This window comes from Pipistrellus kuhlii, unplaced genomic scaffold (assembly GCF_014108245.1).
Source record: "Pipistrellus kuhlii isolate mPipKuh1 unplaced genomic scaffold, mPipKuh1.p scaffold_m20_p_15, whole genome shotgun sequence".
In the NCBI taxonomy this organism is placed as follows: Eukaryota; Metazoa; Chordata; class Mammalia; order Chiroptera; family Vespertilionidae; genus Pipistrellus; species Pipistrellus kuhlii.
The window spans coordinates 28934274-28946665 of record NW_023425460.1 but is presented as its reverse complement, the minus strand read 5'-3'; the positions used below and the strand labels follow the sequence as shown (position 1 = coordinate 28946665).

Genomic DNA, 12392 nt, shown 5'->3' with positions numbered 1-12392 from the left:
GAGTTCATGACTAACTCAGGAACAGGCTCAGCCACAGTCTCCGTGGCAGAAAGTCCTGCTGCTGTGCTTGGAAATTCGATTTAATAAGTTTACAAGGTCAACTCAGTGAACCTTGGTGAAACTGAGCCCTGCTAACAATACGCATTTGTGTAGTTGCTAGCATTAATTGGGCACTTACTGTGTGCCAGGAACTGTGTAAGGTACTGATTTACACGATTTATTTAATTTCCAAAATAACCCTTTGAGTAGGGTTTGGATCACGTTCGATCAGTGTTGAGAGGGGCTGCTCAGGGTCACTCAGAGAGTCAAGTGGCAGATCGAGAATCCAAGCACCGCGAGTGTGACGTTACGTCGCATTACCTGGTGTGGGCCAGAGAGGCCACCCAGGGCTTCCGCTCCTGAAGCATCAGCCCCAGCCTACAAGGGGGTGGGGAAGGATGGAGAGTGAGGGGGTTGGGGGGGGGGTGCTCGGGGAAACAAACCTCTATGTTGCCTCAGGGACCAACTGCTCTGCGGGGTCTTGTTGAAATCAGACCCCGAATGGTATGGGCAGGCTTCTCAGGACTCCCTTGAATGGGTAGGTCTTCCTTCTCGGCTCTCCGACCCAGAAGCCACTCAGACCACACCCTCTAAGGGCATCTTGGACGCTCCCCAATGTGTTGTGATTGGGCGCCGCCAATAGCAATGAATGGAGAGATCCAGTCTGCAGCGGTGGCCCTCTGATGAGTGGTGCCACTCACACCAAGAGAAGGCTGCTCTTCCTTTCTTCTCTCAGAAACCCTGGTCCTCCCTTACTGCCAGTCTCCCCATCTGCCTCCTCTGAGCCCCTTTTCCCAGGTCCTGCAGAAGGAGATGGGTGTCAGGAGAACCCTCGGTAAGCCATGTGACTCTGACCAGGCAGAAGCCTCGGTGTCCCTCTCCCTAAAGCAGGGGCAGGAACCTGCCTGTTTTACCGAACCAGTTGTGGAGCCCAGCGCAGCGATACTGGGAGGCCCTTTGAGAGCCGACAGTGCCACACAGCACGGGGAGCGTTCCTTTCTTCCATCTCGAGCCCAAGCAGAAAGAGAGTCATAATGATCAGAATGCTTTCAATAACTGGAGACAAAACTAATTCTTTCCCAAGCAAAAAAGCTAGGCCACAGTAAGCATATTTCAGATGCTAGTGATTATAATGCGAAGGAAGACATGACATTATTAGTTGAGGTGCCTGGAAACTCACCATCGCGGCCCCACTCTGCCCAGACTGCATGTGACTTAGCAGCAGCCACACAGGCTGGGTGGCCTTGAGCAAGTTACACAACCTCCCTGAGCCCCGGGCCCTCCATCCGTAAAAATGACACGACCAGGTTATGGCAGAGTTGTTGTCCGGAGAAAATGGCACAGTGTGAGGGAATACCGGGGGCAAAATGTTTAGTCCCATTCATTGTTCTTGCTTAGGAAGGAGTTTGAGATGGTTTTTTTTTTCTCTCTCTGGAAAAAGTGACAATTTCTTCTTTCTGTCGCCATGGGTCAGTTTCCTGTTGCTGCTGTAATAAATGATCACAAACTGGGTGGCTGAGAGCAACACAAATCTATTCTCTCACTGTTCTGAAAGTCAGGTCTCCTTGCCTTTCCCAGCTTCTGGAGGAGGCCCCAGTCTCCTTGGCTCATGTCCCCCGTCCCTTTTCAAAGCTTTTGAGCCAGCAACGGCCGGTCGGTCTTTCTCCTGCAGACCTCATCATAGACCTGTGCTTCCGCAGGTGCATCTTTTTCTGACCCTGACTTTCCTTGTAGTTACATTGGTCCCGCCCAGATAATCCAAGAAAATCCTCTATTTCAACATCTTTCATACAATCATACCTGCAAGGTCCTTTTAGCCACGTAAGGTAACAGGTTCACAGGTGTCAGGGGCTAGGTCATGGGCAGTTTGGGGAGGCCTCATTTGGTTTGCCACATGTCATGAATGATCATGAGGTTTTATTCTGTTTCTACTTATTTTAATGCTCCTGTCATTCTTCTCCCCTAACTTACATCCCCAGGTCTATCCATTGGGTATTGGGGTTCTTTCCAGGGAGATACCTGGGCACTGCCCCCACGCCCATTCCTGGTAATCAGCGACGCACATTTCTGAGAGCACCGGCCAAAGCTGGAGTTGAGGGTGGCCAGATTTAGAGAAAACAGAACAAAGCAGGATTTCCACTGAAATCTGAATTTCTTTGGAAGTATGTCCCAATTCAAATGTAACTGACCTCCTGCTTATTGTGTGGCAGCCCCACTGGAGGTGCCAGTCAGGGCAACAGACAGAAGTGTTTCTCTCTGTGATGCTAAGCGAGTGTGTGAGGACTGAGTTGAGAACTTTGGCCTGCTTCAAGTAACCATGATAACCAGCTCCGTTTGCTGGTTAGAAGACCCCATCTTCTTCCTCCTCCCCACTCAATTCATCCAGCAGTCATCAAACAATGTGTCAGGCGCCGTGCTAGGGGTTGGGGACAAAAAAAGGGACACAGTCTTTGTTCTCAAGAGCTTAACGTGGTGAAAAAGACGGCAAACAAATGGGCAATGGTATTGTCAAAGAAGTGTGAACCTGGGAGGAGGCCAGGGGGTGGGGGGCAGGTTACCCAGCTACTTCAAGGGCATTTCAGTTTGCAAACATCTTTTAAGATGCTCGTGAAGGTGTTCATTGAGGCCCAACTACACCACCTCAGTGCATGGGCCCAGCTTGACATCTTTTTAATGTCAAGGAGAATGACCTTGACCCTGAACCAGAGCTGGTAGAAACCGCACTGGAACCTATTAAAGGGCAAAGAAAAGACATGTATTGAGTGTGCTAGAAACGACGTTTAGTTGTTTCACTTGATCTTCAGAACAGCCCTTGGTAGGCATTGTCATTCCTCCCCTTTCCAAGCTGAGGAAGCGAGTTCTCAGGAGGCAGAGCTAGAACTAGACCCTGGACCCGCAGGACTCCACAGACAGCACTCTCTCTTCCCACGACAGGCCAAAAGCCACAGGCAAGTAAAGGAGCGTGAGCTTTTCATTCATGTTTGTGATTTGATGCGGACACTCCGAGGCCTTTCTGCCTTCTGGATACCATGGGAGTATAGGGAGAAGGGCCCTGCGTTTAGCATCGGAAGTTCGGTTTTGAATCCTGCACTCGTGTCTAGCCAGCCACTCTCCGGCAGCCAGATTTCCTTTCTGAGATCGGATCGTACCTGCTCTGTTCTCCACTCTATTCCCAGTGCCTGGTCCATGGTGGCCTCAGTAAATACTTACTGGGCAATGAATGAATGGGTGAGGCTCAGACTGTGGGTTGGGTAATCTGCCACCTACCTTTTGGGGTTCCCCTGAGGATGAATGAGATGGAGATTGCAGTCTAGAGCTCTGCTTGTCAACGGATACAAAAGGCCAATCACAAATGCAAGCCATCTGTGTAATTTTAAACTTGCTAGCCACCTTACCAAAGCAAAAACAGAAACAGATGAAATGAATTTTAATGTATTTATTTTACCCAATATACCAAAAAATACTATCATTTTAAAATATATATATATTTCATTGATTTTTTTTTTTTTTTACAGAAAGGAAGGGAGAGGGATAGAGAGTTAGAACATCGACGAGAGAGAAACATCTATCAGTTTCTTCCTGCACACTCCCCACTGGGTATGGCCCCGCAACCAAGGTTCATGCCCTTGACCAGAATTGAACCTGGGACCCTTGAATCTGCAGGCTAACGCTCTATCCACTGAGCCAAACCGGTTAGGGCAAATACTATCATTTTAATATATAATCGATATACACAAAATTAATGAGATGCTTTATGGTGTGTGTATTTTTTTTTTTCATACTAAGTTGTAAATCCAGTGTGCTTTACACTCACAGCACATCCCAATTTTGACCAGCTGCATTTCACACGTGTGATAGTCACACGGAGCTGGTATCTGCCATACAGTCAGCACAGGTCTGGAGGCGGGGCACAGCCAGCTTCTTTACCCAGCCGTTTCCCAAGAGACCGTAAGTAGGATGTCCCGCGAATCCCCAGTGCCTTGGTACCAGTTGGCGAGAGGCTCTACTCAGGGCCCAGCTGGCAAATGACACTGACCAGGGTGCCAGCTGGCCTCTGCATCCTTCTCCAGGTGCCAGATGGCATCCCTCTCAAAGCCTGCTGGCTGGGCAGCTGGCAGAGCACCTCACGTTTCTGGTTACTGCAGGAGATGGCAGGAGCATTCGAGGATTGGCAGGGCCATTGTGGTCACACACTTCCCACAAAAGTATATGAGGATGGATTCCCACCTTGGTCCCCACACTCCACCGTCCCATTGCCGATGGACCACTATGTGTGTTTGATGGGGGGGACTGGCATCTTTCGAGGTACTTCTTCAAAACTTCAAGGATGTGCCCTGCCTTCTCTTTCCTTAACTCTCTTTGAAACAATCTTTGGGGTCCTACCTGAGCCATCTCATTATTTAACCACAGAATGGTTCCTTCTTTCACTAATGCCACTTGGAGAAGACAAAAAAGCCAGAGCTCCTGATACGAAAAACTGATTTCCTGGTTCAGCTTCTCCTCCAACCCCCAAGCTCTTCCGGATTTTTCTGGTAGACTCAGCCTTGGCCACCACAGCCCAGAGCAAGCACAAACCCTCGGGCTTGGAGCAGACGCTGCTTCACCGTAGTGTGGAGGTGATACAGAGGAAAGCAGGGTCCCTCAGACACTTCCATGCCTCCACCCATGCTGGGGAAGGATTGGAAATGGCCAAACAGCCCACTGCATTTTCTGGCTAGAGCTCAGGGGTAAGTGTATACCTGTCATCCACCTTTCTGGATCCAACAGCCCATTCTTCTCTTGTCTGGAGGAATTACATTCCCTTTGGTTTAGGCCCAAACCATGCACCAGCCTGTCTCCCTCCATGTGGCTAAGATGGCACCAAGAGGATTAGTCATCTGTGATCCTCCCTTTCTTGCCTATGACATACGTGTGTCCTGTCCATAATCAGAGCATCTTCTCACATCAGACTCCTCCCTCACTGCCCCCACCCCCCATCCCTTGATCCTCTGTTCTTCTTAGTCTATTTCCCACAGTTCCTTCCCACCCTTTCCCTGTGCCCACCAGCCGGTTTCTTGACTCTGTGGTGCTGCTCATCTAGTCTTCCTGGCCCCATCCCTGGCACATTTTCCTTCTTTCTGTCCCTGCCTTCTCTCATTCCCCTCCTCAGGCCTGCCCTAGTCCACTCTCACCTGAGTCAGGTACGGCCAGGTGACTTCATTCTTTTCATCACCCCCGTCGCGTGTCTCAGAATTCCCACTTTAGAGGTAGCTGCATTACTATCCAATAGGCAAAATGATGGGACATTTGTGAACTGTCTTTTCCCCAGTGAAGAACAACGTGGTTGGTGAGTATTCTGTGCATCCTAAACAAGGAAGGCTGGAAGGAAATGGGTTTATTTGATGTGGAAGAGGGCAGAGTGGAGGGAGACATTATGGTGGAGGGTTTGCATCTTCTGGAGGACCAATGGGTTGGAAGTTTGAATTTTGACAATTCAATTGGCAAAGGACAAGAAATACTTTGAAAAGCAGCAAGAACCTTGTTTCCGGGCATTTTCAAGCCGGGTCAGAAAAAGCCATCTATCAGAAATGTTCTTAAAAAGAATCCCTGGTAAAATGGCAGCACCCAGGTCCTTTTCAGGTCTTTACCAAGGAACTCAAATATGTCCTGATTTCTTCTACTGACAAACAATATGGTCCTTTTGTGGACAACTCTGTGCTTGCTTTAGTCCTACCTCCCATGGTGTTATAAACCACCAATACTCTCCTCCCTGCCCCAACCCTTTCTTCTTCCCGGATTGGAGCTCATTACTATGATTAAGATGTCTCTCTCGGTGTTCAGATTTCCTTTCACGCGGCTCTCTGCTCAGGCCACAGCCTGCATGCTCTCTTTCAGGGATAGAGATACTACAACTTGGAGACAGAAAATAATGACCTTTCCTTTTATTTCGGACACACTTTTTGGAGATGCCCAAAGCCTGGGATTTTCCTGTCTTCAGAGGTTCCCTGGGCCGGGTGTGTCTGGGAGATTCTCTGATGAACCCCTGGTTCTTCCCCCAGCATCCTACTTCCGTTACTTCATTGCCCCATACACATCCTTAGACACTGTCAATGCTCAATCTCATGTGGATCCCCTGCTGACTTGTTCTCTATGGCCTCTTTCTGCAAATTCTCCTGAGCAAAGGCTCACCTAAGATCCCGGCATTTTCTGCGACGTTGGAGACCTCCCTGTGCCCATCTCTTCAGGTCATTTATGAAAATGCTGAATTGCAGGTTCTTGTTCTATCCCTAGAGAATACATATGCAACTTCATCTGGAAAAGCATCCCTTTTCCTCACCCTTTAATGTTTCTGGGAAATTCCATATTTGGGACTGGGGTGGGGGTGTGGATTTGGTGACATTGAAATAGGTTCAGCCTTTGGTATGGAACCTTTGAGGGCTTTTTAGAAATCATGAATGAAGACAGCTGACTGAATCCTTCGACGAAGGAGAGTATTCAGGCCTGATCTCTCCCCAGGAGCCATTCCTGTGCTTGGAGGACACATGTTGGGGACCCAGGATGTGGACTGTGATGGGGAACAGACCAGGCAGCTTTGTCATCATTTAACCGGAGTCCCCTTTGCCCCAACAGAGGTGGATGAGTGCTCCTGGCCAGACCGGGGCGGGTGTGAGCAGCGCTGCGTCAACACGCTGGGCAGCTACAGGTGTGTGTGCGACCCTGGCTACGAGCTGGCGGTTGACAAGAAGGCATGTGAAGGTGGGTGTTGGACCTGCCACGCCGGAGGGAAGGGATAGGGGACATGTCTTAGGGGAGCGGAGCAGGGGTGGGTGCTGGCTGACTGTGAGGTACCACGGACAGCTGTGGTGGAGGACCCATCTCCTTCTCAGAGGGAGACACAAGTGGATCGAGTGGTGAATGTGAGGACTGCCCAGATTACATGGACTCCGTTCTAGAAACTGTAACTGGCTGGAGCCTTCGCTTATTTGCTCCCGTGACCACGTAAGATTCACATGATGACTAAGGTGGGAAATAAGAGCCAGGGAAAACCATGAGCACTTGGGTGTGGCTCAACTAAGAGCGCATTCCATTCACCCTTTTGCCTGACTGGTCTTTGTCTTCAGGCTCTGTCTTCCTTGCCCACCTGCGTGGCTGCTTGTCTACGTAAACCAGGTACAGTGCATATAGCCTGGTGTGTCGGTCGGCAAACTCAGTCAACAGAGCCCAACAGCAACAGTACAACGATTGACATTTCTTTGGAGAGCCACATTTTTTTTTTAACTTAAACTGCTTCTAACGCCACTTCTTCAAAATAGACTCGCCCAGGCCGTGGTATTTTGTGGAAGGACCACGCTCAAGGGGCCAAAGAGCTGCATGTGGCTCGGGAGCCGCAGTTTGCCGACCACAGGCCTCGTGCAAACGTCTTTAGCTCTCCTTTGGTCCAAGTCATGTGAGGTCCCCAACTACGCCACTGGGTGACAGGCCAGCACAGGTGCATTGCCCTTCTTTCTCAAAGCAGTAAACACTTGTCCCCAACTTTATCCCTCCAAGGCCTCCGATGAAATGGACTAGAAGAAAGGACGCTGCATTCATCGGTTCAGATTGTCTAACTTTTTATTATTATTATTATTATTATTATTATCATCATCAAAGAACAGCAGGGCCTAGCGCTGCTTCGGGGAAATCGCAGTTACTTGGAACTAGCGCCACACCAATCGTGCTTCTGTTTCCCCCATGCAGTGGCCTGTGGCGGCTTCATCACCAAGCTGAATGGCACCATCACCAGCCCTGGGTGGCCCAAGGACTACCCGACCAACAAAAACTGTGTCTGGCAGGTGGTGGCCCCCGCTCAGTACCAGATCTCCCTCCAGTTTGAGGTGTTTGAACTGGAAGGCAATGACGTACGTGTCTGGGCTCTCACCGATTGGGGGTTGTGTCGGGCTGTGACTCAGGAGGGGCCCAGCCGGCAGGGAGGCGGCTTCCCGGGCATCCTTGCACAGCAGTGTCAGCCGCCCATCCTCTGCAGGCAGAGTGCTTGGGCCCTCTCATCGCTCACAAGTCCAAGGAGCACCAGGACGAGAGTGGAGGAGGTGGTCTTGGATGAGGGAGGCGGAGGTGGTCTGGACAGCCGTGTCCCCTGGGGAAGGAATCTCGGGGTTCGTGTCTGGCGGAGGGGAGTGGAGAGGGTGAGGTGCAGCTGGGGACCAGGATAGTATCAACAGCCTGTTCCCTCCTTTGGGCAGTGGTCATGGGATGGCCAAACCAGCTGGGTTCAAGCAGAGCCCTCCAGCCAGAGTATAGTCAGGAGTGCCCAGGCCTGTCCCTCGGGCTGGAGGGGCCCCAGTGGGAGTGGAGAGGACCCTCCTGCTGGACCTGGCTGAGCCTGTCTGGCCCCCTGGCAGGGGGCAGCTCCCAGGGAGGGGATCCCTCAGAGCCGGGGTCCAGGGCACGGACATGGGGGCCCCGGGCAGCTCCCTCCATCGCTTCCTTGCAGGTCTGTAAGTACGACTTTGTGGAGGTGCGCAGCGGCCTGTCCCCCGACGCCAGGCTGCATGGCAGGTTCTGCGGCTCCGAGACGCCCGAGGTCATCACCTCGCAGAGCAACAACATGCGCGTGGAGTTCAAGTCTGACAACACGGTCTCCAAACGTGGCTTCCGGGCCCACTTCTTCTCAGGTGCAGGGGCTGGAGGGGAGGCCGCGGGGCTGAGGGCCACCTGGCCTTGCCAGCTCCCAGCCTCGGGGCACCTGGCCAGCCCTCTCTGCCCGATGCCCCTGCCACACGGTAGTTCCATAACCGTTTGCCATCCACTGGGTGGCTTAGGACAAAAGAAACGGACTCTCCCAGCTCTGTGGGCAGAAGCCCGAAACCAAGCAGTGGGCAGGACGATGTTCTCGGCAGCCCCTGGGCAGGCTCCTTCCTGGTCCCCCTGGCTAGTGGTTCTAGAGCTGGTGTTGGGTGATCCTCATCTATTCTTCAAGTGTTGTCCAAGGATTCTTACCTGCCCTCATGGAACAAGATATACAGTGTTCAGTGGCCCATTATCTGCAGTGGGCAGAGGGTAGAGAGAGGAGATGCCACCTTGACCTTTGACCCCTGCAGTTATCCTGACGGGGGGCAGGGCAGAGGAGGGAGGTTGGCCCTCTGTTATTACAGGAGAAGTTGGCTCAGGAGAGGGCTGTGTACTACCCTGGCTTGAGCTAGAAGAACCATAATACTAACACCTCCTAACACTTGAGTTTAAACATAATCCTATATAATAAAGGGTAATATGCAAATTGACCCTAATGGCAGAATGACCAGTTACCGTATTTTCCGGCGTATAAGACAACCCCCTAATTTTACAGTTAAAACATAGGTTTAGGCTTATATTCGCTGTATAAAACTACCCCCCACTTCCGAGGCAACACCAGTTCTTTTTTTAATAGACTGCCTCTCTGACTCTGGCCAATCTGAGCAGGCTTTTTACTAGAACACAGTGTAGCTGCGGGTACAGAACATGTATAATTTGCATGCATAAAAAGCCTGCTTGGATTGGCTGAGTTAGAGAGGTGGTCTATTAAAAAAAGAACTGGTGTTGCCTCGGAAGTGGGGGGTAGTCTTATACAGCGAATATAGGCCTAAACCTATGTTTTAACTGTAAAATTAGGAGGTTGTCTTATATGCCTGGTCATCTTATACGCCTGAAAATACGGTGCTATGATTCATACTGACCACCAGGGGGCAGACGCTCAGTGCACTCCACAGGGAGAGCTGTGCCTAGCCACCAGTCGGGCTCACAGCTGTGAGCTCAGTGGTGGTGGCAGGAGCCTCTCCCGCCTCTTCTGCAGTGCTAAGGATGTCCAATTGACCACTTAAGCCATTAGTTGGACATCCTCCGAGGGCTCTTGGGCTGCCAGAGGGATGTCTGGCTGCCAGCTTTGGCCCAATTCCCTGGGGAGCGGGCCTCAGCTGGCAGGTGGACATCCCCTGAGGGGTCCCGGATTGCTAGAGGGTGCAGGCTGGGCCGAGGGACCCCCCAAGTGCACAGGTTTTCATGCACCAGGCCTCTAGTAATAAATAAATTTATTCCAGGCTGCACACTGTTCTAAGGGCTTTCCTTGAACTATTATAATTTATTTCCTCCTCTCAATAGCCCTGTGAGGTCAGGAACCAGTACTGACTCCATTTTAAAGATGAGGCAATTGAAGCATGGAGGCCAAAGGTGGCTGAGGTCACAAACAGCTTTAACTGGTGGAGCAGGCTGGCACTTGGCCCCACACTTACCTACTCCACAGGCAGGAGGTGGCCTGGGATCAGGAACGATGACCCCGGGCCTCCAGTCACATAGGCCACTTGCTAACTCAGTGACCTTCGGCACATGAGCATCCTCAGCCTCAGTGTTCTTATCTGTAAAATGGGAGCATAAGCACCTTCCTCCTAAGGTGTGTGAGAATTGACTTAAATGCGTATGGAAAGGGCTTGGGAGAGTGCCCATCGCCTAGTAAATACTCAGTATATGGGTGGCATTTTTATTATTGTTCCTGTTAGCCCATCCTTCAAGGAGCTCCTTGTTTCTGTGGGGAGTAGGGATGGAGAATATATATATATATATATTTAAATGCTTTAGTAGCATGCGGAATTGCATATATTCCAGGGGCATGTTACACCAGCACATGCTGCCTCCCTCCTCCTCCCAGAAAAAGGATAAGCAGAGTCGGAGCAGTCAGGGAGGCTACTTTTTAAAAAATATATTTTATTGATTTTTTACAGAGAGGAAAGGAAAGGGATAGAGAGCTAGAAACACTGATGAGAGAGAAACATTGACCAGCTGCTTCTTGCACACGCCCTACTGGGGATGTGCCCACAACCCAGTACATGCCCTTGACCGGAATCGAACCCGGGACCTTTCAGTCCACAGGCTGACGCTCTATCCACTGAGCCAAGCTGGTTTCGGCGGAGACTACTTTTTATGTGTGTGACATCACTTTCCAGCTCCGCCCCATGCTTGCCATGTGTGTGTCCGTCATGGAGCAGGGAGGCCCCTTTCCAGCAGGGTTCTGAGCTGAGCACGACCATCCCCAGTCGGCAGCTCCCCTCAGGAGAGCCCGTTGATCTCCCCAGACAAGGACGAGTGCGCCAAGGACAACGGCTGGTGCCAGCACGAGTGCGTCAACACGTTCGGGAGCTACCTGTGCCGGTGCAGGAACGGCTACCGGCTGCACGAGAACGGACACGACTGCAAAGAAGGTGAGGCTGGGCCCCTGGCTGGGGCGGGAGGAGGGGCCCGGGAAACCTACCCTCGGCTGCCAGGCGTGTGCTGGGGTTAGAGTGAGCCCCACGAAGCTGAGCCTCTGCCTCTCCCTCCTGCCCTCTGCCCTCTCGCTGAGGATTGATGTTCTCAGGGCAGCTCACTCCTTCAGGAGGCATGTGGGGCCCGCAATGCTCTCCTGGAGGTATTAGTGCAAAGTTATTATTTTAACCCCCCAGACTCCAGGCTCAGACTTCCTAGGTTTACATCCTGGCTCTGCTACGTACTAGCTGTGTGACCTTGGGGAAGTGACTTAACCTCTCTGAGCCTCACTTTCCTCTTCTGTTTAAAGGGGGCTAAACCCGCCCCCTTCTTAAAGTTTTTCTGAGGATTACATGAGAGAATGCCTAGAAAGTATTTCAGACAGTCTGGCGCGCAGTAAGCCCTTGAAACATTACCATCTATGTCGTCATATCATTAACCATGTGCAGGTCTAGGAGTAAAATAGAACTGGGAATAAGCTAACGGCTTTGCTCCCTGCTTCACTCACTCCCGGGAGTTCTCGGGACCAGATGGCGTTGCCTGTCCAGTCATTCTGGGAAAGGCCTTCTTGTGTTCGCGCCCCGCCCTGCGAAGGGAGTGTGAACATCTCGGGTAAACACCCAGGCCTCCAGGCCTCGGCCCCAGCCGCAGGGCCCCGCGAAGGACATCGAGGGCGACGGGTAAACATTTCAGAGAAAGATCTGGCTGGGCTCACCGTCTGCGCGGGCCCTTCCTAGACTGTGACGACGGGTGAGCTAAGACATCCTTAGAAGCAGGACGCCGCCGCCCTCCACGCCTGGCCCTGGGACACAGACAGGGGCAGCCATGGGCTGGGCTGGGAGGTGGGCTGGAAGAGCTTGGAAGGAGCTGTCCTTCTGGAACTTGTTGTCAAACCCCCCGTGAGGCGGGCCTTGGCCAGAACAATGCGTGCCTCATGTGGTGTGGGGGAGGCCACCGGGGATAAGATGTAAAGTCCACGGAGGTCCTGCCAGCTGAGCTGTGGCTGCCTTCCTGTGGGGTCCCCTAGGGCAGGGCAGGGGTGAGCAGTAGGGGCCTCCTGCAGCCACTGCACCCCCCACCCCCACCTGCTCTTAACTGCCCCCTCC

General features: G+C 51.9%; 1 protein-coding gene across 1 annotated transcript in view; it reads left to right on the top strand.

Moving 5' to 3' along the window:
• Positions 1–12392, top strand: part of TLL2 (tolloid like 2) — a 95751-nt gene that overhangs the window by 72663 nt on the left and 10696 nt on the right. Inside the window, exons 14-17 of the mRNA XM_036438710.2 lie at positions 6649–6774; positions 7756–7916; positions 8510–8690; positions 11118–11243. Coding sequence (XP_036294603.1) covers positions 6649–6774; positions 7756–7916; positions 8510–8690; positions 11118–11243 — 594 coding nt within the window. The remainder of the gene's footprint in view (positions 1–6648; positions 6775–7755; positions 7917–8509; positions 8691–11117; positions 11244–12392) is intronic.